We start from the raw sequence: 23,486 nt of genomic DNA on the forward strand, positions 1-23,486 counted from the left end.
ACACTTCCATTTTTTTCTTTCTTTCTTTTTTCATCCTTTATATTTAAACAAAACAAAACAAAAAAGTAGGACAGTGCACACTTGTTTTTGTTTGTTTTCATACATTTCTGTTTCCAGAAACTTCCGTACTGCCGAGCTGCTGGAGGAGTGGTGTGTAGGGGTGGGGGTGGGGGGTGAGAAAGGGACACTGGTGGGGGGGGGGGGGGGAGGGAGGAAAGACTGGACGGACAGAGAGCTTGCGCTGGTCTTGCATCTGATCCATAAGAAGGGAAGGACGGAGGGAGGAGAAAGACAGGGGGACAGAGAGAGGGGTTGACGGGGGGGACGGGGGGTTGGTCAGTCTTTCCACTCCTTCTTGATGTTGAGGTTCCATTCCCAGGACAGGTGGTCGTGTTTGTCATCGTCGGTGAACTTGGACTTGATGTTGTAGGTCCCGCGCGCCAGCATGCCCTTGGGAGCCTCCTCCAGGGGGGTCAGGAACTCGTACTCCGTCGGCCGTGGGCCGTAGCTGCCCACCATGTAGTCCGACTTGTCAACTACGGGGAGGGGGGGGGGGGGGAAAGAATAATGCAGGTGAGTTCCTTTCTGATGCGCTCTCACCCAGAGCCAGGCCAGTGTTCACACCAGCTGACTGACACGCTAAAGAGAAAGCAGACTGGAGAAGGCAGACAGGCTCTCTGTGAACCACCAGGCGGCCGCCATCTCGCTAAGTGGGACTTTGTGGTATCTCAGGGGCCGGATGTGGTGTCTGTCCCAGACCAGGTCAGTGGCTCCTTTACTGCAACAAAACTTCACTCTGCAGCTCCACTGAATGAAGGTGCATAATATAAAAAAATCTAGGCTAAAATTCACAACTATAAACTTTCATAATTATTTGGCATTAAAATGAAATGCCGTCTGAGACACAGTGTTCCATGAGCACGTTTGCACTGGAGTATCGCTGATTATGGCTCTGCGATATCACAGCGATGATAGCTTTCGCTCGCCGTGGGCTACATTTGCATGGCTACATCACACTGGACATGACAACATCAGCCCATAAGAGCAGCAGAACTATGAGCAGCCCAAAAGAGCAGCAGAACTATGAGCAGCCCATAAGAGCAGCAGAACTATGAGCAGCCCATAAAAGCAGCAGAACGATGAGCAGCCCCATAAAAGCAGCAGAACAATGAGCAGCCCAAAAGAGCAGCAGGACTATGAGCAGCCCATAAGAGCAGCAGAACTATGAGCAGCCCATAAAAGCAGCAGAACGATGAGCAGCCCCATAAAAGCAGCAGAACAATGAGCAGCCCAAAAGAGCAGCAGGACTATGAGCAGCCCATAAGAGCAGCAGAACTATGAGCAGCCTAAAAGAGCAGCAGGACTATGAGCAGCCCGTAAGAGCAGCAGAACTATGAGCAGCCCATAAGAGCAGCAGAACTATGAGCAGCCTGTAAGAGCAGCAGAACTATGAGCAGACTGAGCATTTCAGCCCTGTTGCACACACACAGGGATTCTCTCCACACCTCGTTTACAATTTCTGCTTTCAGCTTTAACAGCCAGTAAACGCCAGCACAATTAAAGCAGACCCATATAAGGGCGAGTGGATAATGACACACTTATCTTTCTGTCCTGAAATATTCTATGGCAGTGGACACATGAGCGCTCTGTGATGGAGGGATGAACGAGGAACTGTGGAGAGATGAAGGATCATTCACTCACCCCTGACTCCTTTTCTGGAGGTCTGCTGTACGTACTTCAGTCCCGAGACAATCTCTCTGTTCACCTGGAGAGAACACACACACACACATTTACACCCACGAAGCACACACACATTTACACCCACAAAGCACACACACATTTACACACACACATTTATACCCACAAAGCACACACACATTTACACCCACACATTTACACACACACATTTATACCCACAAAGCACACACACATTTACACACACACATTTACACCCACGAAGCACACGCACATTTACACCCACAAAACACACACACATTTACACCCACAAAGCACACACACATTTACACCCACGAAACACACACACATTTACACACACAAAGCACACACACATTTACACCCACACATTTACCCACACAAAGCACACACACATTTACACCCACAAAACACACACACATTTACACCCACAAAGCACACACACATTTACGCGCACACACATTTACACCCATAAAGCACACTGAACAGTTACAGTTGCTCAGATCACATCTCTGCCTGCACAGAGCAGGCTGGACATTTTCAGCTGCAGAACACAGAGTATAATCCCTGCTGAGGTGAAATGAACTGTAATGTAAACCTAATCCAGAGTGACTTTCAGAGCCATCAAAGAGTAATAAAAAGGGAGGAACTATTAGAGCTACACGGAAGAAGAGGAAGCACTGCAGTGAGTAATGCACACATTACACAACTGCAATAACAACATGTTTATTCACTCTTGACTCTTACAACCTCCCAAATTCACTAGTTATGTAAGCTCTGAACTAGACACCATCTGGCATTAATAAAAAAGCATTTGCAGTCAAAGTGTGAAGTGGAAACCAAAGTGAGTTCAGCTCTTTGTCAGAACTGAGGCGTTCAGTCTGAAGATACTCGCATTATATAGTCATGTCACTCCTTGGCTGCCATCTTAGTTAGGACCAGAAAGTGAAATTTACTGACTGACAATTAAGACCGGTGAAGAAAAGCACACCGAATTTCTCACCTTAAAGCTGATCTTTATCTTGTATTCGACCCCCTCCTTCAGCACAAAGGACTGCTTCTTAAAGGCCTCCAAGTCTCCTATTGGAGGGAGAGAAGCAGTGATGAAGAGCCATTACACACACTGAGCACGTTCCACTTTGGAAGGACTGCTGATGTGTGCCACTGTGTGTCCACCAGGGGGTGCTATTGTGCTCCCACCAGGATATGACCTGCCATTTATGCCATGGACCACTTGAGGACAGAAGTGTCTCGAACCACTGAAGGAAACAGCTACATAACACAACTTTGATCTACTTCAGCACAGATAGCCCTTTCCTGGAACATCGGGGAGTCTGTATTTGTACACGAAAGCATTCTAAAATGACAACCATAAGCAATATCAGCATAAATAACATACCTAACCCTCACATGACATATAATCTGTGTCACGTTCACCAATCAGGTTTGCTGAGCGCAGACGGCAGCCTCAGTGTGACTCACCCTGCAGGTCCAGCGTCAGGGGCCCCGGGGCGGTGTCACACAACAATGTCAGCCGTGTCACCTGCACGTTCGCAACAGTGGGGTCTGCAAACGCACAGGACAGGAAGCTTATAAGAATAACTTAGCAGGAGAGCTGAGATGACTTTTAAAAGACACCCCCCCCCCCCCCCCAAAAAAAACCTGGGGGAGGTACTGGGCCTTCCTGGGCCTGGGGGGATTCTGGGCCTGAGGGGATGGGTGGGGGGGATTCTGGGCCTGGGGGGGGGGGGCGTACCCGCGGTGATGGCGGGGTTCCCCAGCAGCGCCTCCTTGTACTTCTGCAGGCTCTCGTCGTCCTTGTCCAGCTCCTGGATCTCCTGCAGGCTCTTCTGGGCCGGGGGCCGGTAGTCCACCGTTTCCGTGTTCTCGTTCTCCGCGGCGATGGCCGCCAACTGCTCCGGGGTGGGCTCCTGCTCTGCCATGATCTGGGGGGGGGGGGGGGGGGGGGGGGGGAGTGCACAAAACAACTGAAGCAACATCTCTCATTCTTTCCTACAGGAGTGCACGTTGCATCCCAGCGCCACACAAAATCACACACTCACAGGAAGCACCAGAGAGGCTCATTCTTCTCAGCGCACAGGCCAGACGGTTTGGCCGTTTCCTCTAAACGTAGAAAACCTAAACAAGGACCGGTTCTGAAAAATCTAGGTCAGAGAAAAATGTTGACAGCAAATCAGCTTTAAGTTAAACTGCGGTGTGTGCAGAATCTCTTAACGAACGTATGTGGCGAACACAAGCCACGACTTCCTTTTCCAGGCTGCAACTAGCTTGTTATCGGAGAAAAGATACAATTCAATTCAGCCAACTTTATCGATCGCTTCCTTTTTTCCTCTTTGGCTGTGAAAACATCACTCACGGGTGAAACAGTTTCGTTCCTACCACAGAATGTCCGGTAGAATTAGAATCCCCACAGCAAAACAACTCAAACATGCATCAGTCAGGACAGCATTCAGACCAGAAATACACTGTGAACTTAAATCTAAATTTAAGATATACACTGCCAGGCTTGAGAAATTTAAATAATGTCTTTAACGAGGGCATACATTTTACTGCATAACACAAAATATGAGGAGGCCATAGATACGGTTAAAAAAGACTGTGGAAAGAAGAACAACGCACCCAAAAATGAGCATGACAGGTGGAAAAAAATAAAATGAAAATGAAATGGACTCATTTTTTAAACTGAGAAAGAGAGGTCTTCCTCAGCAGTGCTAATGTCAGCCCTCGTGTGCACAGAGACCGAACGCAGACCACAGACCCGCCCCCCCCTCCCAGACCGCCTGGGGAGATAAAGGGCAAAGAGCGTTTTATCTGATATAACCCCCGCCCCCCCACACACTGGCAACAGCTCACACATTCACTCACTCTCTGTCACACACACACGCACGCACGCACGCACCACACACAATCGCACACACACACACCACACCCCCCCCCCCCCACACACACACACACACACACGCACACACACTCACACACACACACACGCGCACACACACACACACACACACACTACTCCAGCTGGTCATCTCCAGGTCAGCAGGGCTCCTAGCAGCTGAATGTTTCAGAGAACGATGGAAAAAACGACAGGAAAAAACAGAGTCCGCACAATAAAGAAAACGCTCCGTTTAATTGCGATAATCAAACCCTCAACCTTCCCACCCAAACGGCTTTTCCTCAGGATGTCCAGAGGATGACGGCACCATGCTGCTCCTGTTATCAGGGGAGTAGAGCACGTTAGCACGTTCTGCAACAGGAAGGTCTGTTCATACTGAACGCAGGAACACAGCACACCCCAGCAAAGCCCCAACCTGAAAGCTGTCCACATTTTTACTCCGAAAACACTTCCTCACGTGGCCCCATTCTGTCACAGCTCGCTGCGCCAACCGAACGGGGCGAGGAGCGCACAAACTCCTAATTAGAGATGGAGCAGCATTCAGGTCTGTAAGCAGTGCTCCGCGGTGTTCCGCAGTGTTCCGCGGTGTTCCGCAGTGTTCCGTGGAGTTCCGCAGTGTTCCGTGGAGTTCCGTGGTCAATTCAGTTCAGCTCTCTCTATGTTGGGATTTCATGCTCAAAAACAGAGTCAGAAGGCGGGCACGCTATACCACCCAAAAGACCAGAGGTGTCAGTGGCTGGGTTACATGTCTTCCCTATAGACAGATTACCGACGGAGATAACCCACAGAGATTACCCACCCTGAGCTGAAGGAACCCAAAACAGCACTAATGCTGGGTAGGGAACCCACATGCGCACGCTCAGAGAAGCCGTAGCGGCGGCATCGGGGGCCCGACAGACGCTCTAAACGTGAACACTCTGCCCTACAGACCCTCTCCAATCAGGCCCCTCAGAGCAGAGCTGAGAGAATCAGCGTGTTCCAGATCTTCTACCCCAAACCGCACTGCAGTTTTATATCCAAGTGTAGCGGTGTGTTCATCTGTTTATACCATTAAACGGGAACAATCACAAGGAACGAACGCCAGCATACAAACCAGCCCTCCGGGACTGGTGTTGCACAACCCTATTATACACACAAGAGCCAAAGACACACCCTGGCCAATCAGATCCCTGCCAGAACAATGAGAAATGTGAGGAATTCTTACGAGCCAAAGACTCCTCACTGTGGCTGGTGAAGGCAGGACCCGACACGGCCATCTTAACCCAAAGACTTCTCCTCTGTTCCTTTGGACCAAATCTGAGTCAGACACCCTGCTGGACTGGCTGAAGCCATGACACCCCTTTAAGAGGAAGTGACATCGCTTGGCCTACATGGCCCCTCCTCCTGCAGAGCTTTGTGTCTGCTACACCAGTGAGTTCCAAACTGCGTCTGACACAGCGCCATCAGTAATATGGAACAGCTGCATGTTCCCAAGCTGTAATAAACCATAAAGGTCTGGGGGGGGGGGCGCTGAGGCTTGAGAAATCTGCCATTACACAATCACTGGCCTTAATCACTAACTTTTACACCACATCATATCACTCTACTTTTTGATGCAAGCACATGACATAACACATCACAGACTGAACCTTGCCCCCTTCAACTGGCCCCCCAGGACATATGCCACCTCCCTTCCAGGCTTTTCCACCTGGTTCTGCCCCCCACCCCCAGAGGTGTCCCTCTGGCCAGGACTACAGCCGAGAACAAAGACTCCATCATCGCACGTGCCGCCAAAATCTGCTCCGTGAAGCTCTCCCCCCTCCTGGAGCCTCGCTCGGCTCAGTCTGACCTTTGACCTCGCCAAGGACTCTCCGGCACATTCTAAATTCCGGAGGCCCGCTGCCTCCTGGCACGTTTGCGCCATCCGAGAGTCGGACGGGACAGACAACCACACAGAAGGTGTCCTGAGGTTTCATTGGGGGGGGGGGGCAGAGAGACCAAACAGGGAGGGAGACCAAGCGCATCCTCCCCCTCCCTCGGCCTCACTCCGATCGGCTCGGGATAATGTTCTGCTCAGAGACCGTGTGACTCGCTGTAATCCTGCCTCAACTTTAAAGCTCCTTACTGGAGCCCATGGCTCCTTTTCCACAGTGGAAGTTGTTGCAGTTCCTTCCTGAAGTGTGGGCTCGCTCACCTGTACAGACGCTCGTTCCGAGTCCTGTCCGTCGGCCACAACACATCCGTTCCCAGCATTCCTTCCTTCTTTACCATGAGAAAGTCAATCTCAACAGTAACATCAGGGACTAAACTCGGCCCAAGATTGTGGGGAGCGGCAAAGTTAGAGGTCTTACAGCCCAGGCCTCATATTTCGTAAGTTCATCAGGCACTTCATCAAAGCTTTAAAAGCCCAGAATACCACCTGAAAATCGTTTGGTGGAAGAGTTTACTACAGTATTGACACCATTTATCAGTGTTTACATTCAGGAGCCAACAGATATTACACTTTTGGTTCTGGTTGCATTTTCATAGGCTCAAATATGAACAATAGGTTACTGGTCTCCATAACCATCGCAAAGTAGCTGATGGTTTGGATAGCTCTGGCAGATCTCAATTTTACAGATACCTGGAATATTGTACAGCTGTGCAAATAGTCTACTAATCAGATAGTTACACTTTGACCCAATACTGGTATCTGTTGTATACACCTTAGTGCTACATCCCATACCTCTTTCCACCTCCTGCTACACACCATCTCACCTGCTCAGGGACCCTGGATGCCGTAGGGCACGGGTCACCTGTCTCATCCTGGGAGAGCTGCTGCAGGTGCAATAAAACACCCGATTCAACCAATCACGGTCTTCATTTCAGCACTGGGCTAGAACGAAAGCACTTGCCCATGTTGGGCTTTCTTGGGTGAGACTGGGCACCCCTGCAGTACATCAGCGAGAGAATGAGAATTTTAACTGAAACGCACCGCCCGGCTGCGCCGGGACGAGAGCCGCCATTCCGGCTCCTGGGGAAGCACCCGAACGAGACGCCGCGCGCGCCTCACCACAGGGAGCGGAACGAGACGCTGCGCGCACCTCCCCACAGCGAGCGGAACGAGACGCCGCGCGCCTCCCCACAGGGAGAGGAACGAGACGCTGCGCGCCTCCCCACAGCGAGCGGAACGAGACGCCGCGCACCTCCCCACAGCGAGCGGAACGGACGCCGCGCGCCTCCCCACAGCGAGCGGAACGAGACGCCGCGCGCCTCCCCACAGCGAGCGGAACGAGACGCCGCGCGCCTCCCCACAGCGAGCGGAACGAGACGCCGCGCGCGCCTCCCCACAGCGAGCGGAACGAGACGCCGCGCGCGCCTCCCCACAGCGAGCGGAACGAGACGCCGCGCGCGCCTCCCACAGCGAGCGGAAGGGAGACGCTGCGCGCCTCCCCACAGCGAGCGGAACAGACGCGCGCGCGCGCCTCCCCACAGGGAGCGGAACGAGACGCTGCGCACCTCCCCACAGCGAGCGGAACGAGACGCCGCGTGCGCCTCCCCACAGCGAGCGGAACGAGACGCCGCGCACCTCCCCACAGCGAGCGGAACGAGACACCGCGCGCCTCCCCACAGCGAGCAGAACGAGATGCCGCGCGCGCCCCCCCACAGCGAGCAGAACGAGACGCCGCGCGCGCCCCCCCACAGCGAGCGGAACGAGACGCCGCGCGCGCCCCCCCACAGCGAGCAGAACGAGACGCCGCGCGCGCCCCCCCACAGCGAGCGGAACGAGCCTCACCACAGGGAGCGAGGGCGGAGATGAGTGATGTGAGGTCAGCAGAAAGGTCACCAGTACAGCACGTGTGTCTGTCTCATGTCAGTGGTACGGCGCGTGTGGGCGCCCCCCCTCAGGCTCGTGGCGCAGTCAGTCTGAGGGGCCCGTGGCGCAGTCAGTCTGAGGGGCCTGTGGCGCAGTCAGTCTGAGGGGCCCGTGGCGCAGTCAGTCTGAGGGGCCCGTGGCGCAGTCAGTCTGAGGGGCCCGTGGCGCAGTCAGTCTGAGGGGCCTGTGGCGCAGTCAGTCTGAGGGGCCTGTGGCGCAGTCAGTCGGAGAGGCCCATGTAGCGGAATTCTCACGCAGTGACAGCGAAGCTCCCCAGTATCTGCGTGGGCACGGATCGAAGGCCGGGGGGCCTGAACGACTGCAGCTTCCTCACTCAACCGAGGAAGCTACAGGTCACCAAACGCCACTCACATTTTCAGTAAAAAATGTTCTGGCCGAGCTTGTGATACTCCGGCTAGCGCTGGGGCCGAGCTCGTGCTACTCTGGCTAGCGCTGGGGCCGAGCTCGTGCTACTCTGGCTAGCGCTGGGGCCGAGCTCGTGCTGCTCTGGCTAGCGCTGGGGCCGAGCTCGTGCTACTCTGGCTAGCGCTGGGGCTGAGCTCGTGATACTCTGGCTAGCGCTGGGGCCGAGCTCGTGCTACTCTGGCTAGCGCTGGGGCGGAGCTCGTGATACTCCGGCTAGCGCTGGGGCCGAACTCGTGCTGCTCCGGCTAGCGCTGGGGCCGAGCTCGTGCTACTCTGGCTAGCGCTGGGGCCGAGCTTGTGCTACTCTGGCTAGCGCTGGGGCTGAGCTCGTGCTGCTCTGGCTAGCGCTGGGGCGCTGTCTCTGACGAGGGCCCTGCTGTGTGTTACGCGCAGGTTTTGGCAGCGCCGGCGGGTGATGATGCGCCGCTGGCGGCAGCCCGAGGCCGAGGCCGAGGCCCACGGAAGCACAGAGAGAGGCCTGTCTCATGTCAGACGCGGTCGCGCTGCAGAGAAGCAGCAGATAAAAGCAGCGGTGTGGGTGAGGCCGACTCTCTCACATTCCCACCATCGCAGTGCGAGACATTCAGTGCATTTAAAAAAAAAAACATTTTATTCCAGAACCTTCTGTCTGGTTAACATACGCAAGCAGAAGAGGAAGGAACCATGACACCGCAAGGAGAAGGGTTCTTCTGGTCCTTCTGAAGTAGATTACAGTGCCCCTTACACAAACCTCTGTTTAACACCTTAAATACTTAGAGACTTAACATTCAAATGTGGCAGTAAATGCCTAATGGACGCACTAGCATTGTTTTATGGAGGGGAGAGATCTTACAGAACCAGGGGTGAATGATACAGAAAGTTCATTCAGAACCTGCTATTTTTTCCATTATAACAGAAACAAACTCTAACGATCAACTTCTCCGACTGTGGAAATAGTTCCTTAATAATGCAGAAACCTAATACCAATGTCTTTTTACATTCTGTTATAATTCCCCCCAATTGCCCATAAAACATAATTGCCTTCACATGACTCATCTCCCAATATCAAGTTCAAAATTAAAATCAGTATTTTCACAGGGCTGACAGCAACACCAGTTTTCCAAAATGTGTGATGTAATAAAATACTGTATTACTAGTGCTTAAGGGCCGGGCAAAGGGCACAGGGCAGTTTAATTTGCACAGGGCAGTTCAGTCTTAATATTGTGAGTAAGGGGAAGGTCTGACAGCGTTTACTCTCCTGCTTCAAAATATCCCCCAAACTCCTGTGATGGAGTTTAAGCAACTATTCAATCGTTATTCTTTTGTAATTTTTGTTATAAACCATATATGTTCGTCTCCACCAAACATACCGTGGAATATATACAAAAGGTACCATATCTGGTAGGAACTTGCTTGATTTTACATGCCCCATTTACTGGTTAGACAAAGACAAAAAAGCCATAAAAAAGAACAGCAGTAGTTTTCCACAATACGCAGTGCTTTTCCATGAACCAACCTCAATGGGGACAATGCCCTGATTTTTTGAGGGGGAAAAAATTAAATAATTTTCTGGGTCAGTTGCTTGTTTTAGGTATGCATAGTCTGAGTTATAGTTATTCAGGCCAAATTACATACTGATTGTTAACATTAAGGTGAGATTGAGATGAATCAATCAACCATCATTTTAAAAAACAAATTTGAGTAATGTTTCAGATTAATTTGAGGCCATATAATTTGCTACTGAGGTACTTTTTTTAGAAACATCTTTACAAAGTGAGATAATTTGTTTTTGTTTCAAATGTTTCATAGGTGCCATAATGGGATGTGCATCACCCAAAGTAAAGAAATCTAGTAACCGTTACGGAAGTGGTATGTGACGTCACAAACGTGATTCACTGGCCTTTTGTGAGCAGGGAGGGGGAAAAGGTGTAACCCAACGAGTCTTCTGAGCGACTACTGTGTAAAATACGGCCACACAAGAACCAAAAATCTATGAATTAAGACACATGAATCTAAACCTAGCCGCTCCGACCGTTTTTCTATTTAAGCAAGCAATAAAGTATGTTTTCAAGTCCACAGGTACGGATACATGAAACGTGTAAAGTTAGACTTTTGACTATACTTTCTGTGGAACTAATCATAGCGGTGAAACATGTTTTACGGGCAGCTTAATGTATAAGTCTTTCTCCTAAAAACATGCTATTAATGATATAAATGTTATTCTCTATACACCCTAAGCGCATAAAAAGCGCACGCGGCCTGTTGACACCGCCCTACCGGACAGAGAAGGGCCGAGAATGAACCGCCGCCCGCCATACAGGAAGGAAGAGGATTCAAAATTGGGTCCACAGTCTGAATCATCACAGCCGACGAAGTCGCACATAACGAATCATCTGCAGGCTCAATGCAGATTTCACGTCTCTATTACTGTACAAACCCAGTACAATCTTTCAGAGAAACCGAGTTTATGCCGGGCAACAATGTAACTGTAACACCGACTGGCCAAGAAGCAAAGATCACGTTAACCCAACGGAGTCCAAAATGACACTCCAAGCCATGAGAAAGCAGAGCGTGGCCACTTTAATGTCAGTTACGGGATCAAACCAGCTCACACACACTGGGAACCGGCACTGCAGTTTCCGAGTTTTACAAACATATCACATCCACCTCGAAGACAACAGAAGTACAATGTTAGTTTTTTTAAACACAAGATAGGGTGCTAATGAAGCCACGTTACGAATATAAGTTCTTTTCCTATAATTTTCGCGTCTTTTTTCGTTATGAAAATACGCGCTATACGTTGCCAGATAAACCTGACTAGTCGGTTCATTCCAGCTGCATTCCATTTGATATTACACAATAGTAAGGCAGTGTAAGTGCAAAAAGGACAATAACGTGCCTAGCTAATATGTAACGCTATTGTGTAGTTTAAAATACAATGCAACGTCTAGCACAACGGTTAAAAGTTGTTTCAAGTCGGTTAACGGCAGGACACTAAACTACCATACAATTCAAGTTTCCCACACTCTGAACTTGCTGCTCGGGGTCTCCCACATCCTGTCATGACGCTTAATGTCAAGTAGTTTTTAAAATGACCAAAGACAAACGCTTTCAGCAACACATAAGAGTACTTAAGTTAACCTCACCATCCAGCAAACAAAAAAAGAGGCAGCTGCTCGCGTTGTAGCTAGCTAGTTAGATAATCAAATTCTTGGCTGATTAAAGATATACACGTTCGGGAGAGTTCAGAGACCGATAGCTTGTTGGCTAGCAAGTTGACTGACAAATTAAGTAACTTGTTAATTCTAGCTAGACTGGCGGCAGAACAAAGAGAAGTGCCCGTGATGTGCCTTGGGGTTAACTGCAGGTTGTAGTGGTTGAACTCGGACAACATGCAACGTGTTTAGAAACAATCAGAGAATCTTCGTCGAATCGGTCTAGCTAGCTGATGTAGTTGGCTTACGTTAGTTAGTAATAAGTTGTGGCTTGCAACCGCATCTGGGCTGCTCCAGGAAAAAATACAGCACAAGAGCGAGTTTAAAGTTGCCAGACTAATCGACAATCTGTAACGGCTTCGGTTTTCACATACTGGTGGGCAAGTACGGTCCTTACCGTTAAACCTCGGATGAACTAGGGTCTGCGCCTGAGCTCCTCTGTTCCACAGTGCAAGAATGGCGATCAGAGAGCGGAGCCGCCCGCCCCACACGCTTCCGGGAATAGCGACGTGCACTGCAAAGTTCGCGGTCGCGGCCCCGGAGCCGCGCAGCGCGTCACAGTAAATCAAACTACGCGAAACCGGACAGACATAATGCACGTTGAATTTTTAATTGAAATTCAGATTAGTCACACAGATACACGAAGATTTCCATTTTAATGGCCATTAAACAATGAAAACTTTGTAAGCACAATGCCACAATTTCATAGCACTGCTTAATATTTACTATGCAGTGGACTTACAGCAAAGTACACCATTTTGTCTGATTAGCTGGAAGGACTTTTTGACTGGGAAGCAGTAATCTACTTGAAACGCCCCTCACACGTACTAGCCTACCAAAATGTGACTGGCACTGTTCCACAAAACCAAACAAATCATGTCTTTGTTGCGAAGAGAACGATAAAGCTGGCTGTTGAACGTGCAGCGTTCAGAGACGATTTGGTGAGACTGTGGGGACCTCTAGTGGCAAAAAACGCTATTAATTTTTTTTTTTTTTAAACGAATCACAAGTACACAACCACCCCACTTAGTCATGTAATATTATTCATATTTTTCGGATGCAACACTTTCCTCCGTACATTTTACCAAGCGAAATGTCTATAACAGTGTATGGACAACAAACCCAGGTCCTCGAAGACCACAGCAATCAATTAAACCATTTGAGAACAGTTAATCTAGGGCCTCAATGACCAAGCAGTTTAAGGTTGTTTTACTTTCTTTCAAAACTATATTAAATATATTAAACTAACTACTATATTAAACTTATCAAATCACTCTTATTAAATCACTCCAGAACACAATGAAAAATATACAATTCAATGTGCAACACTGTAGTTGAGAGACAGCAGAGGCACAGGCATTATAAAATGCCAATTTTTCAACAGAGTAAAAATGAGCAACTCAAGGTGTGGTTAATGTATACTGCAGGTTTATTACAAGAATCTAAAGAGAGGCAAAGCAACAACCATTCCCCTCCATCCTACAGTCAGACAACCAGTCAATTTTTTCCAAAAAATAGTACAAAAACAGAGCATTTAAAAGGAGAAATAAAATAATGTTACACAAATTTAAAACAAATTCGAGGACTGGAGAGTGTAAAAACCGCCTCCCCCCCGGTGGGTGCAGGATGCCCCCCTCTGGCCAGAGCAGGAAATGCAGCTGGGGCAGACATCTTAGGTGGTATCCATCTGCAACACAAGTAACAGCAATTATTTAGGTCAGTGGTAACCAAACCAATTCAGGAGATCTAGATCCTATAAGGTGTCAATCCCACCCTAACAAAGCACACGTCATTCAACAGTTAAAGGTTTGCATTGAGCTGCAAATTAGTAGAATCAGATGCCAAATTAGAGGTGAAATTAAAACCAACATGATGGTAGATCTCCAGGAACAGGGCTGGCATCACTGCTTTAGGTGAGGAGTTGGCTTTTCCGAGCGCAAGTCAAGACTTCCAGGGCAACAATGCTGGTCTAACTTAAGGGGCATGCCCTGATCTATCCACAATAACATTCCATAAACACTGATGCAACTGAAAAATAGGTATCATCCATTCAAAGAGTTTATACTGAGATTAGCATTACATGATTCACATGGACAGTTTAACAGTAAATGAAAGTGGAAGTAAGAGCGTGGTCCACACTGGCAGGAGCAGAGGCAGAGCGCTCCTTCCTGCAGGACTCACCCGCGCGTTGTAGGCATCTAGCTGGGCGTCCAGCTCCTCGGCTGAGAGCTGCTGCTTGGGGTTGCTCCTGCCGCCGCCCCCCCGCCCTCTGCCCCTGGCGCCACCGCCGCGACCCCCCCGTCTCTGCATGCCCGTGAACCCTCCACCGCGAATCCTGTTCATCACCCCGCCACCGCGGTTCAGCCTGCAGGGACGAGACAGAAGAGACCGGTGAGCGAAACGTACACCAGACACGGGACGAGGCGCAACAGGAGACCGAAATGAGCGAGACCGTACCCCTGCATCGGAGGCCGTCGCTGTGTGTCGATCTGCGAGGTCACCAACTGGATGTTCATTGGCCTTCCTGCAAAAAAAGAAAAAAAAAAAAAAAAAGACTTTAAATTAAAGGAAAATTCCAGGCCTTGTTATAATCTGTATATTGTTGATAACACATCACAGGTCCTAATTTCTTTGGACCTTCCCGTAGCCAAACCTCAGTTCTGTAAACAATGTGACATCGCCTGCTGTGATTGCCAAAGTGCAGTTTAATGCGAGCGTGTCTTCAGGCTGGAACTTTCCTTTATCAATACACAGTTTTGCAGTCCAACATAATAGACCAGTTTCATTGAGCAGCTTAATGTGGACAGACCCTAAATGCTTTTTGGGGGGGGGGGGGGGGGAGAGAGTATCACTCACCATCCAGAGGAACACCGTTATACTGCTTCATGGCCTTGAGCGCGTCGGCCTTCCTCTCAAAGTGGACGTCCGCGGTGCCCAGGCTGCGCCCCGACCGGTCGTAGTGCACGGCCGCCTTCTTCAGCGTCCCGAACTCCGCAAACAGCTCCTGAGGAGTCAGAGCAGCCGTAAGAGCTCAGCCATTACAGCCCAACAGCTCCTGGAGTCTGACGCCTTCATGCAAGCCAGGTAGCAGCCAGATAGCCATTACAGCCCAACAGCTCCTGAGGAGTCAGAGCAGCCGTAAGAGATCAGCCATTACAGCCCAACAGCTCCTGCGGAGTCTGAGCAGCCGTAAGAGATCAGCCATTACAGCCCAGCAGCGGGGAGGAATCCTAAAGCACTGCGCCCAAAGCTTACCTGAATGTCTGCGTCCGACACCCCGAAGTCGAGGTTGGACACGAGGAGCTTGCCCCCCGTCTCGACGCCGCCCCCTGCGCCCGCGCCGGTGGTGCTGAAGCCGCTGTCGAACAGGTCGTGCTGCCACTTGTCCGGGAGTTGTTTGGGCTGGAAGAGGAGAGAGAGAACGCACCTGCTGACTGTGGGCTCCGCGGGCCTTCCTGTGCGGACTGCATGCAGAGGAAACACCGCTGTCCCACGCCACACACCCACACCCCAGCAAATACACAGAGGCCCAAGCAAGCACAGCAAAACACACAGTCAGCACAGGACAGAAACCACAAAGCCCCAAAACAATGAGGGGCAAATAAACATCAATTATAAATAGAGTACCATTAAACTGTACTACTGTCGAGATAAATATTAATCGTTTCAATTAAAATGTACATTTCTAATGTGACAAAGATGGACACATTTCCTGATATAGCATACATGGAACCCACTTCACCTAGAACAATGCATTAAATTGCTCATATCACACTAATTGCACCGGGAGATGCAGATTATGCGGTGCAATTAGCCTGGATATCGTCAGTTGCAGAAGTACCCAGTCATGCCCCTTAGTAATTCGGCCCTCCCGCTTAGTACCCAAATTCCCCAGAAAACTGCTTGCCGCCCGATCAGCCGCGAACACCCCAGGAGCCAAGGCCGCAAGGCGTTCCTTCGACTGGTGTAGATCGAGGGAATCCACTGTTCCGAGGAGAGTCCACTTGCGTAAAAAAACATCCCGCCGGCCCGATCTCAGTGCTGCAAGGTCTTTCCATCGGTGTTAAAATGTCGGTCTCACTTCACTCGTCCAGATTAAAAGTCCGTTAAAAATCGTTAATAATTGCAAGCGGTTGTGGTACTTCTGTCGTCATTTTCTTCTCGTATCCAGCAGTGGCGGCCATTTGAACGTCCATTTTGAGGCTACGCCATTTTGTTTGTACAGATTTTTTTCGCGAAACGGTCGGTCGTCGTTCACCTCTTGGTCTTGGGTTTCTAAAGTCCATTAATAATCAACTAAATAATTACAGGTAAATATCGTGCCCCTACAAAGAAGCTTGAGGCGAATAATGAACCCTTGAACAAAGGCGTTCATTCATTAACCGGTTTCAAGGAGCACTTCTTGGCTTGTGTGACCAAATCGAAATTTTACAAATTGGTTGAATGATTCTTCGATGCAATGGTTTGCAGTACGAAAAAACCGATACTTCGCTGCAGAATTTCAGAAAACCGCAAGCTTGTGAGGAAATCTGTTGTTTTGATGATCCAGAATTCAAAATGGCGCTCCAAACAGCAAACGATATCTAATACTAAACACTCCGTTGTGACTGTGGGTTGAAAAAAACGGCTATGGCAAAACAAACAGGTTTTGGGAAAGGAAAACGTAATTAAACATCCTTGAGATGTTGATGATAAAATTAACTGCCCGACAAACATTTTCCTTCACATTATGATTCCAGAGAAATCCCAGGATTAGCTAGCTACATGGATCTAGCTAGCTAACGATTTAGCCAGCTAGCCAGATTAAAAAAATACTTGACTCGGGCATTTTCAGGTGCCACGTTTTTCTCCTCTGTTTGCATATTCCGTTTTCTTTCTCATACCCTGCTGTACGGCGTTGGTCTGCTTCTACCCCGGCTCAGGTTCTGTCGATTCCGCATAGGGCCTGATCCTCCTCCTCGGCCCCCAAAGCCGCCTCCACCTCCAAGTCGACCGACGCTGCCGCCTCGTCCGCCGCCCGAACCACCCCGGCCTCGATTCCCCCTACCTCCGCGGCCTCCTCCACCCCCACGTTGCTGCCTGTTTTGTTTGATTATGTCGTCCAAAGACATATCCATTTTATCAGCCATACTGAACCCTAAACTAATGCTTAAACTGTAATCAGCTAGCTAAACCAAACAATCTTGCACTTCGCTATTCTGACCTACACTAGCTCGCTAGCAGTCTCCTCGGCGATGACCAGCTAACTACGGAATGATGACGGAAGTGGGGCAGTGACTGACTTTATAATTGCTGGAAATTACGTAAAAACAATAGACACAACTTCCGGTTTTCCGGATTTTCGCGGGCGGACCAGAAAAGGTTACCATGACCCGTTTTTGTGGGTACTTCTACGCTGAGTGTAGTTTATACTGGTAAACAACGGGTTATGCCAAATTCACAAGCCACAGACCTAATTATCTGGCCCCCACTCCATGCCAGTTCCGTGGTTAAAAAAAAAAAACTGTCAAATATGAGGCATATCAATAATTCATACTTATATTACTGTATTTGCAATAAGAAATTATTTTTCAAAAATTATACGTTCATTAACAGACAGAAATTGGGGTTTGTAGCTAACTGATACTGTGATAATTGGGATCTCTACAGCACCAGTGTGTAGACTTTGTGTTGTATTGATTATAGGTGCCAGTTAACGGCTCAAATATTTTCCCTTCAAATGTTTGTTGGCAACTAAGAGAAAGAAAAAAAAACAAGGAGGTGGGGGGCGGGGTAAAAACGGAATAACAAAAAACGCACAAATAGCCTACCTAAATCGACTGTCTCGGGTGATTAGGTATCGGTTATAACAGACGTTTGGCCAAACAATGCATGGGGACCAGCTAGTGAGCCTATAAAATGCATTGTGTTAAATAAACAGCAATATTAAAGGACAAAAACATCAAGGGAGTCTTTAGTGAAATCTTTACTTTGCAAAGCATTGTATGACCCATATGCAGCATTTTGGTGGTCACAGAAATCGTATTTAAAATGAATGGAAGATCACCTCTCGTCTTACGAAATCTTTATTTACATAACTTTCCTAGTTACAAACCTCAGGACAATTTATCAAGTTCTTCACCCTTGATCTCTTTGTGAATAAAAGGCTTCCGGTGTGTCGAAAATAAAATAACTGGTTCCCTTCTTAATTCCCACTGGCTGTCAGTTTCACTACAAGCAGAGCGCCATAATTTGTACAAAGATTTCACTGAGGAGGCTCAAAATAAGGCTTTTTTTACTGTACTTTTCTCATCTTTAAAAAATAAATTATCTTTGGGTCAGGGGAAAAAAAAAACCCAAATTGCAAAGCCACTTTCAGGTGACTAGACTGAATTGGGAACCCGGGTTGCATCATCTCTGTCACTGCCAACTGCACTGCAATTGGAGCACAGAAGGTGAGTTTTGTTTTTGATCCCGATTTCCTACATTGGCTCTCTCCTCCATCATCCATGCACCAGTCCCCTGAGGACAATGGAAGCACAAATCTGCGTATTCCAACCATTCTGTCCACCACCCACTGTGGCTCCACCCTAACCCTGCTTTACACACATTACAAATATGTAAATATGCTCATATAATAAAATTATAAATAATATTAAAACCCTACAATCGACTCACTACAAGGACCACAATTCCTCCCACCACCTACTGAACCCAGCAGTTTCTCAACAGCCAGGGGCTGGATTTTGAAGCACAGTACCATCTGCCAGTAACCCCATGTGAACCAGTACACTGCTTTACTGGGGAGCGATGTAAAGGACCCATGACTGGAATCCCATGGAATCCCATTCTGGCAAACTCAGCCACTCTATTGGCTGCCCTGGCACCACCCCAGTCACAGGGAGTCACCGTGGAACCGTGTACATCCGCATGGCCTCATTTGGTTTGGCTGAGAGCGAAACTGTCCGGCTCCAAAGATTGGGGGGGGGGGGTCCGTACTGTGAAGCGGATCTGCTACAGAGGTTCACTCCGTACCTTTTGATGTAAAAGAACGTGTCTGGATTGCGTTCTCAGGCTAAACACAGCTGCTGTTACATATGTTAAGTATTCTGGGGCACTGGGCATTGAAGGGGATCAAAGGTAATTTGGATGCATTAGTGTGCTCCTAATGGGACCACATGTGCTCCTAGGAAAAAGTGTTAGAATTGAGCCTGCCTCTACCTTCTCCATTCATCTAAGTTCTTGTGACTCCTCAATAGCTTAAAATCATACATATATAAAACCAAGAACAATGAAAATCCCTGAAAACGAAATCCCAGCCTTCTTGTTGTCCCTCTTCCCCAGTGGAGGTAAACAGAGGAGAGAGCCTGGAATAGAAAAACAGAGACCTCCAAAACTAGGGAAATGTCCATCAGTCTGCTGGGGGAGGAGCCACCAGCCTGACAGGCAGAAGTGGGAGGGGCCTGCTAGGCACAGGCCACCATGTTATCTGGTTGGCTGGCTGGCTGCCTAGCAGCAGAGATAATTGGTGAAGGAACTTTTCCATACAGGCGCAGCTGGAGCACGGAAGGGGGCAGGGAGACGAAGGACTACGACTTCCTGCAGTCTTGCGAGTTCCGTTTCCTGATGTCACTTAAATCAACTGGGGTGAAAGCTGGAGGAAAGGGATAAAGAAAATCAAAACAGCACGTGCATAACAAAGATCCTGCATCTATCAACACACTGAGAACAGATTTCTGAACAAATCTGCCTGTCTGAAATGCAGGCATGGTTAAACTACATATACATCCCATTTTTACGCTCTCTCTCACCCATGCCTCTGTTGTGGTCAGACCATACAGCTGCAAACAGTCTATATGAGAGCAAATTGATCAGTGGTAAATGGACTGAATTTATGTAGCATAGCAACTACGGCTACACAAAGCACTTCACAATGAATGCCTCTCATTCAACCATTCTCTCTCTCTCTCTCACACGCACGCATTCACACGCACACACACACACACCCTATCATGTTGTTGGGAGCAATTAAGGGTTAGGCATCCAACTCAAGGTCTCCAGTTGAGACTTCGGCACTTTTTGCCCAGAAGGGATAAAACTCTGAGTGCGACTGCTCTACCTCCTGAGCTAATGTCACTAATGTGCTAATCTTCAGAGGCAGTGTGGCCCCTGAAACGGAGCGCAGGCCCCTCAGATTTTTGGACCCCTGGTCATATACAGTTTGTCCCGGGTACTCACAGTGCAGGGCTGGATTTGGGTTCTTCTCCACGTACTCCTGGGGCCCCCGAACACTGCGCTCGCTGCTCTGCAGGGACCGGACGTCTCGCAGCACGCACTGCCAGGCTGCACAAGCACAAAACCACCAGCAGTTTCGCACTGCCAGGCTGCACAAGCATAAAACCACCAGCAGTTTCGCACTGCCAGGCTGCACAAGCACAAAACCACCAGCAGTTTCACACCGCCCATGCCACTCATTTCCACTGTATCCTTGGGCAGAATGAGCCATTAATATAATATGGACCCATTTTGGCATCACTTGACAAGTGTAGTATGTGCTGACACAGTCTCTTGTGAAAGAACTATGTAGTTAAAAAAGTGTGAGGAGACTTTTTGCCTTTATATTTTTTTCTGTTATTATCCCTCAAAGGAATTCACACTGGCATTCAACTTCACTGAATTAGATAAAGCAGGTACACAAACTGTATTACAGCCTTGAAGGGTTTATGGGACTGCTACCCCAATTCTGTTAATGGGGCACTGAAACAGGGCAAAATAACACCATTTAGGTGCACCATATCCTTTTTGTCCCAAGCAAAGGCCAGCATATTTCAAATGTTCAATGTATACTCTGTTCAGTGTTACTGACCAATCATTGTCCCTGCCTCTGATTCACTTACTCTCGTGGATAAAGCGCACGTTCTCCTCGTGTGCAGGGGTGAATATTTCTCCCATGTTTGTAGGGGAGCGAGGGCTGGAGGTTCGTCTGTAGCTGTGAATCATTCTTGGTGCTGAAGAACTGTCACAATATAGAAGCAACACCAACAATATCAATATGTAACGGAGGAACAAAATGCAACCTCTAAAATTCCCACCGCTATAGTAATGATCCTGTACATTATATCAACATATATCTGCAGTGGATTTAACCTGCTGCTAAAAAGGTTAACATTTAAACCTTTTCCAACGTCTACAGAAATACGGATGGATGTTGTTGAAAATCAAAAAGAATTCGAGTCTGTAATGAACTCGGAAATGCAGACATTGCGGTCCTTACCTGGTCATTTGTGTGGCTGATATTTGGCTTCTCGCGCTCCTGAATGGCGAGGCTGTTTGGTTCGCTGGAGTTCAGATCACGAGACCCTTGTCTTATTTCTTTCTATCCGTGAAAATTATACAAAGACGTACATTTCATGAATACAACAGGAAACAACTACACACGTTAACATCAATAACCAGTTTAATCAAACATATCTAACGGCATATTCGACTAGATACCATCCAATATTATACTCAACACAAGCGATCCTGTACTCGTTACTAGGAATAATATCTGAAAAGAAATGGATTTTAAAACTATTGGCCAAATGCATAAAATCACACTGGATCACACTAACCAGCTATCTTACCTAAGCTCAGATATAGTGAACGACTGCCATGGCTAACTGGCTTGATGGGAAGTAGCCTACTGGCTCGATAAAGACCGCTCTGTGTCCAGGCTGGTGAGGGAACAACTCACCTAGCTGGACAGAGAACATGTACGGTCTCTAGTTGCCTGACAGCGTAGGCTATACGTACCGCATGTGATTTCGTTATTTAGTTATAAATTACATGCTTCTGACATAGCTAGTAAAACCAAGGCTACACGACAAAACGGTAGTCATTCACATGTACTCTCAGGTAACCAGGTTGCAAGCAATGCGTTTTAACACGAATGAAACACCAATAGAGCGTCAGTGCCGATAGCTTCAACCTTGTATAGCAGATGTAACCAGTTAATGCTACATGCACGTTAGTGTTTCCGACGTCAGACACCTTGCTGCACTCGGGATGTGGTTTGTCCTGTCCCGTCCAGATTGCGTGTCAGAATGTTATTAAACGGCGTTAAACGGACCAGCCGCTGAACTAGCGTGTTAGATTATACCTCGCTTTGTCTTTCTTTGAGTTTCTCTGTTCTTCTGCAGGGATGCAGGCCTCTGGCCATCGACCGGTACCTCTGGCAGCTGCAACGTTGCCAATGCCAACCAATTCCTTCCGGGAGAACTGAACGGAAGAAGAAGCAGAACTAGGATCATGAAAGGTCTCAAAAGAGGATACATTTAATATTTTGATGGCACTAAAATATCCATTGCCAGTTGTTCTGGACTGAAGGTTGCCGCGTGACGGCACGTATCGCCATGTTTAGAAGCTCTAAGACCCTTGCTAGCTAATTTTTTAATATGTGGCAGCTTTGACTAGAAAAGGGTTACGAATATCGCCTATTAACTTTTAAATAGTCTACCGTTTCAGAACAATATGACGTAATACAATAACGAAGCAAATGATTCGTGTTCTTAAAAAATCCGAGTAACTTGACATAGAAAATGTTATAATCAATACTTTTAATTGTTATACATTTGAATGAGCACTCTTCATCTTCATTTATCATTCCCATACCCGGATGGAAAAAACTGCATAAATCAGCGACGGTGGATACGCTGGTGACCAGCATGTCCGAACCGGCTGGTCTGTGACAGGTTTACCAGAATGACAATTACATTATCATCTTGACAAAGTTGATCTACCAGCTTGGCCAGCATAAAACCAACTGCCCAGCTTGGAATAGCATAAGGCATGTTCATCTTGAAACGTATGATGTTTTTTTTCAACAAGGTGAAAAACAGTTTTTAGCATACGTCATCGCATTTTTACTAGCGTTTTGATAAAAATGGAACAATGCGGTCCTACTCTTCACTCCGAACAGTCCGTATTAAAACTAATATGCTTACCACGAGGTGGCAGTGGCGCTACGGCCTTCCTTTGAAAGTCCTCTGAAAATGGAAAGCCTTGCTCTGAAGTGAAAGACATGCTTTGTTACTGGTTCAGCGATGGCTGCTTAGTTGTAGTGGAAATGATGAAGGCAAAGATGTGGTGTTCATGATTAAAAAATATTGTTCGTCCAGTAGCTTTCAGACGCACCGCCAGGCTACGGTCCCTCTCCACCCTGAGCCTCCTGAACGGCTAGGGTGTTACCTGCATAGCGAAGAGAGGACAGTCCACATCCATCTCAGTGCAAAACGCATGTATCGAGAGTGCTCGGTTCCACCCATATTATATACTCGAAGGGTTCCACCACAACCCAACCATGGGAGGGTGGATATATCAGACCAATAGAAATGTATGCTGGAAAGTATCAAATATAATATTGGGCCATGTCTAAATATTT

The 23,486-nt window shown here is 48.2% G+C and overlaps 3 protein-coding genes and 1 long non-coding RNA gene across 9 annotated transcripts; 1 reads left to right on the plus strand and 3 right to left on the minus strand.

Annotated features, from left to right (window-relative positions):
• Nucleotides 1-198: 198 nt before the first annotated feature.
• Nucleotides 199-12,643, minus strand: arhgdia (Rho GDP dissociation inhibitor (GDI) alpha). The gene is made up of 6 exons (XM_064315944.1): nucleotides 12,483-12,643; nucleotides 3,470-3,659; nucleotides 3,196-3,279; nucleotides 2,717-2,793; nucleotides 1,702-1,765; nucleotides 199-536 (listed from the first exon to the last, which is right to left on the minus strand). Exons 2-6 carry the CDS (start codon nucleotides 3,654-3,656, stop codon nucleotides 337-339), a joined length of 612 nt encoding a protein of 203 aa, XP_064172014.1. The 5' UTR covers nucleotides 3,657-3,659; nucleotides 12,483-12,643; the 3' UTR covers nucleotides 199-336.
• An 853-nt stretch (nucleotides 12,644-13,496) lies between these two features.
• Nucleotides 13,497-17,350, minus strand: alyref (Aly/REF export factor). 2 transcript variants are annotated; one of them, XM_064315931.1, is made up of 6 exons: nucleotides 16,969-17,350; nucleotides 15,341-15,487; nucleotides 14,942-15,089; nucleotides 14,543-14,609; nucleotides 14,267-14,450; nucleotides 13,497-13,772 (listed from the first exon to the last, which is right to left on the minus strand). In XM_064315931.1, the coding sequence occupies exons 1-6, from the start codon at nucleotides 17,212-17,214 to the stop codon at nucleotides 13,758-13,760; spliced, it is 807 nt and encodes a 268-aa protein (XP_064172001.1). In that variant the 5' UTR covers nucleotides 17,215-17,350; the 3' UTR covers nucleotides 13,497-13,757. The 2 variants fall into 2 exon arrangements, with proteins under 2 accessions (XP_064172001.1, XP_064172003.1); XM_064315933.1 differs by lacking the exon at nucleotides 16,969-17,350 and adding an exon at nucleotides 15,968-16,962.
• On the plus strand, nucleotides 15,005-15,278 carry LOC135243860 (uncharacterized). The gene is made up of 2 exons (XR_010326815.1): nucleotides 15,005-15,145; nucleotides 15,210-15,278. It is a non-coding gene; the product is annotated as an uncharacterized LOC135243860 (long non-coding RNA).
• Nucleotides 17,351-18,134: 784 nt separating the features above from the next.
• LOC135243856 (mapk-regulated corepressor-interacting protein 1-like) lies at nucleotides 18,135-22,495 on the minus strand. Of its 5 annotated transcripts, none has more exons than XM_064315947.1 (5): nucleotides 22,097-22,495; nucleotides 21,339-21,440; nucleotides 20,962-21,080; nucleotides 20,303-20,407; nucleotides 18,135-19,718 (listed from the first exon to the last, which is right to left on the minus strand). In XM_064315947.1, exons 2-5 carry the CDS (start codon nucleotides 21,344-21,346, stop codon nucleotides 19,654-19,656), a joined length of 297 nt encoding a protein of 98 aa, XP_064172017.1. In that variant the 5' UTR covers nucleotides 21,347-21,440; nucleotides 22,097-22,495; the 3' UTR covers nucleotides 18,135-19,653. The 5 variants fall into 5 exon arrangements, with proteins under 5 accessions (XP_064172017.1, XP_064172016.1, XP_064172018.1 ...); XM_064315946.1 differs by having other exon boundaries at nucleotides 22,206-22,493; XM_064315948.1 differs by lacking the exon at nucleotides 22,097-22,495 and adding an exon at nucleotides 21,860-22,026.
• Nucleotides 22,496-23,486: the final 991 nt, after the last annotated feature.

This window comes from Anguilla rostrata, chromosome 17 (genome assembly GCF_018555375.3).
Source record: "Anguilla rostrata isolate EN2019 chromosome 17, ASM1855537v3, whole genome shotgun sequence".
Classification (NCBI taxonomy): Eukaryota; Metazoa; Chordata; class Actinopteri; order Anguilliformes; family Anguillidae; genus Anguilla; species Anguilla rostrata.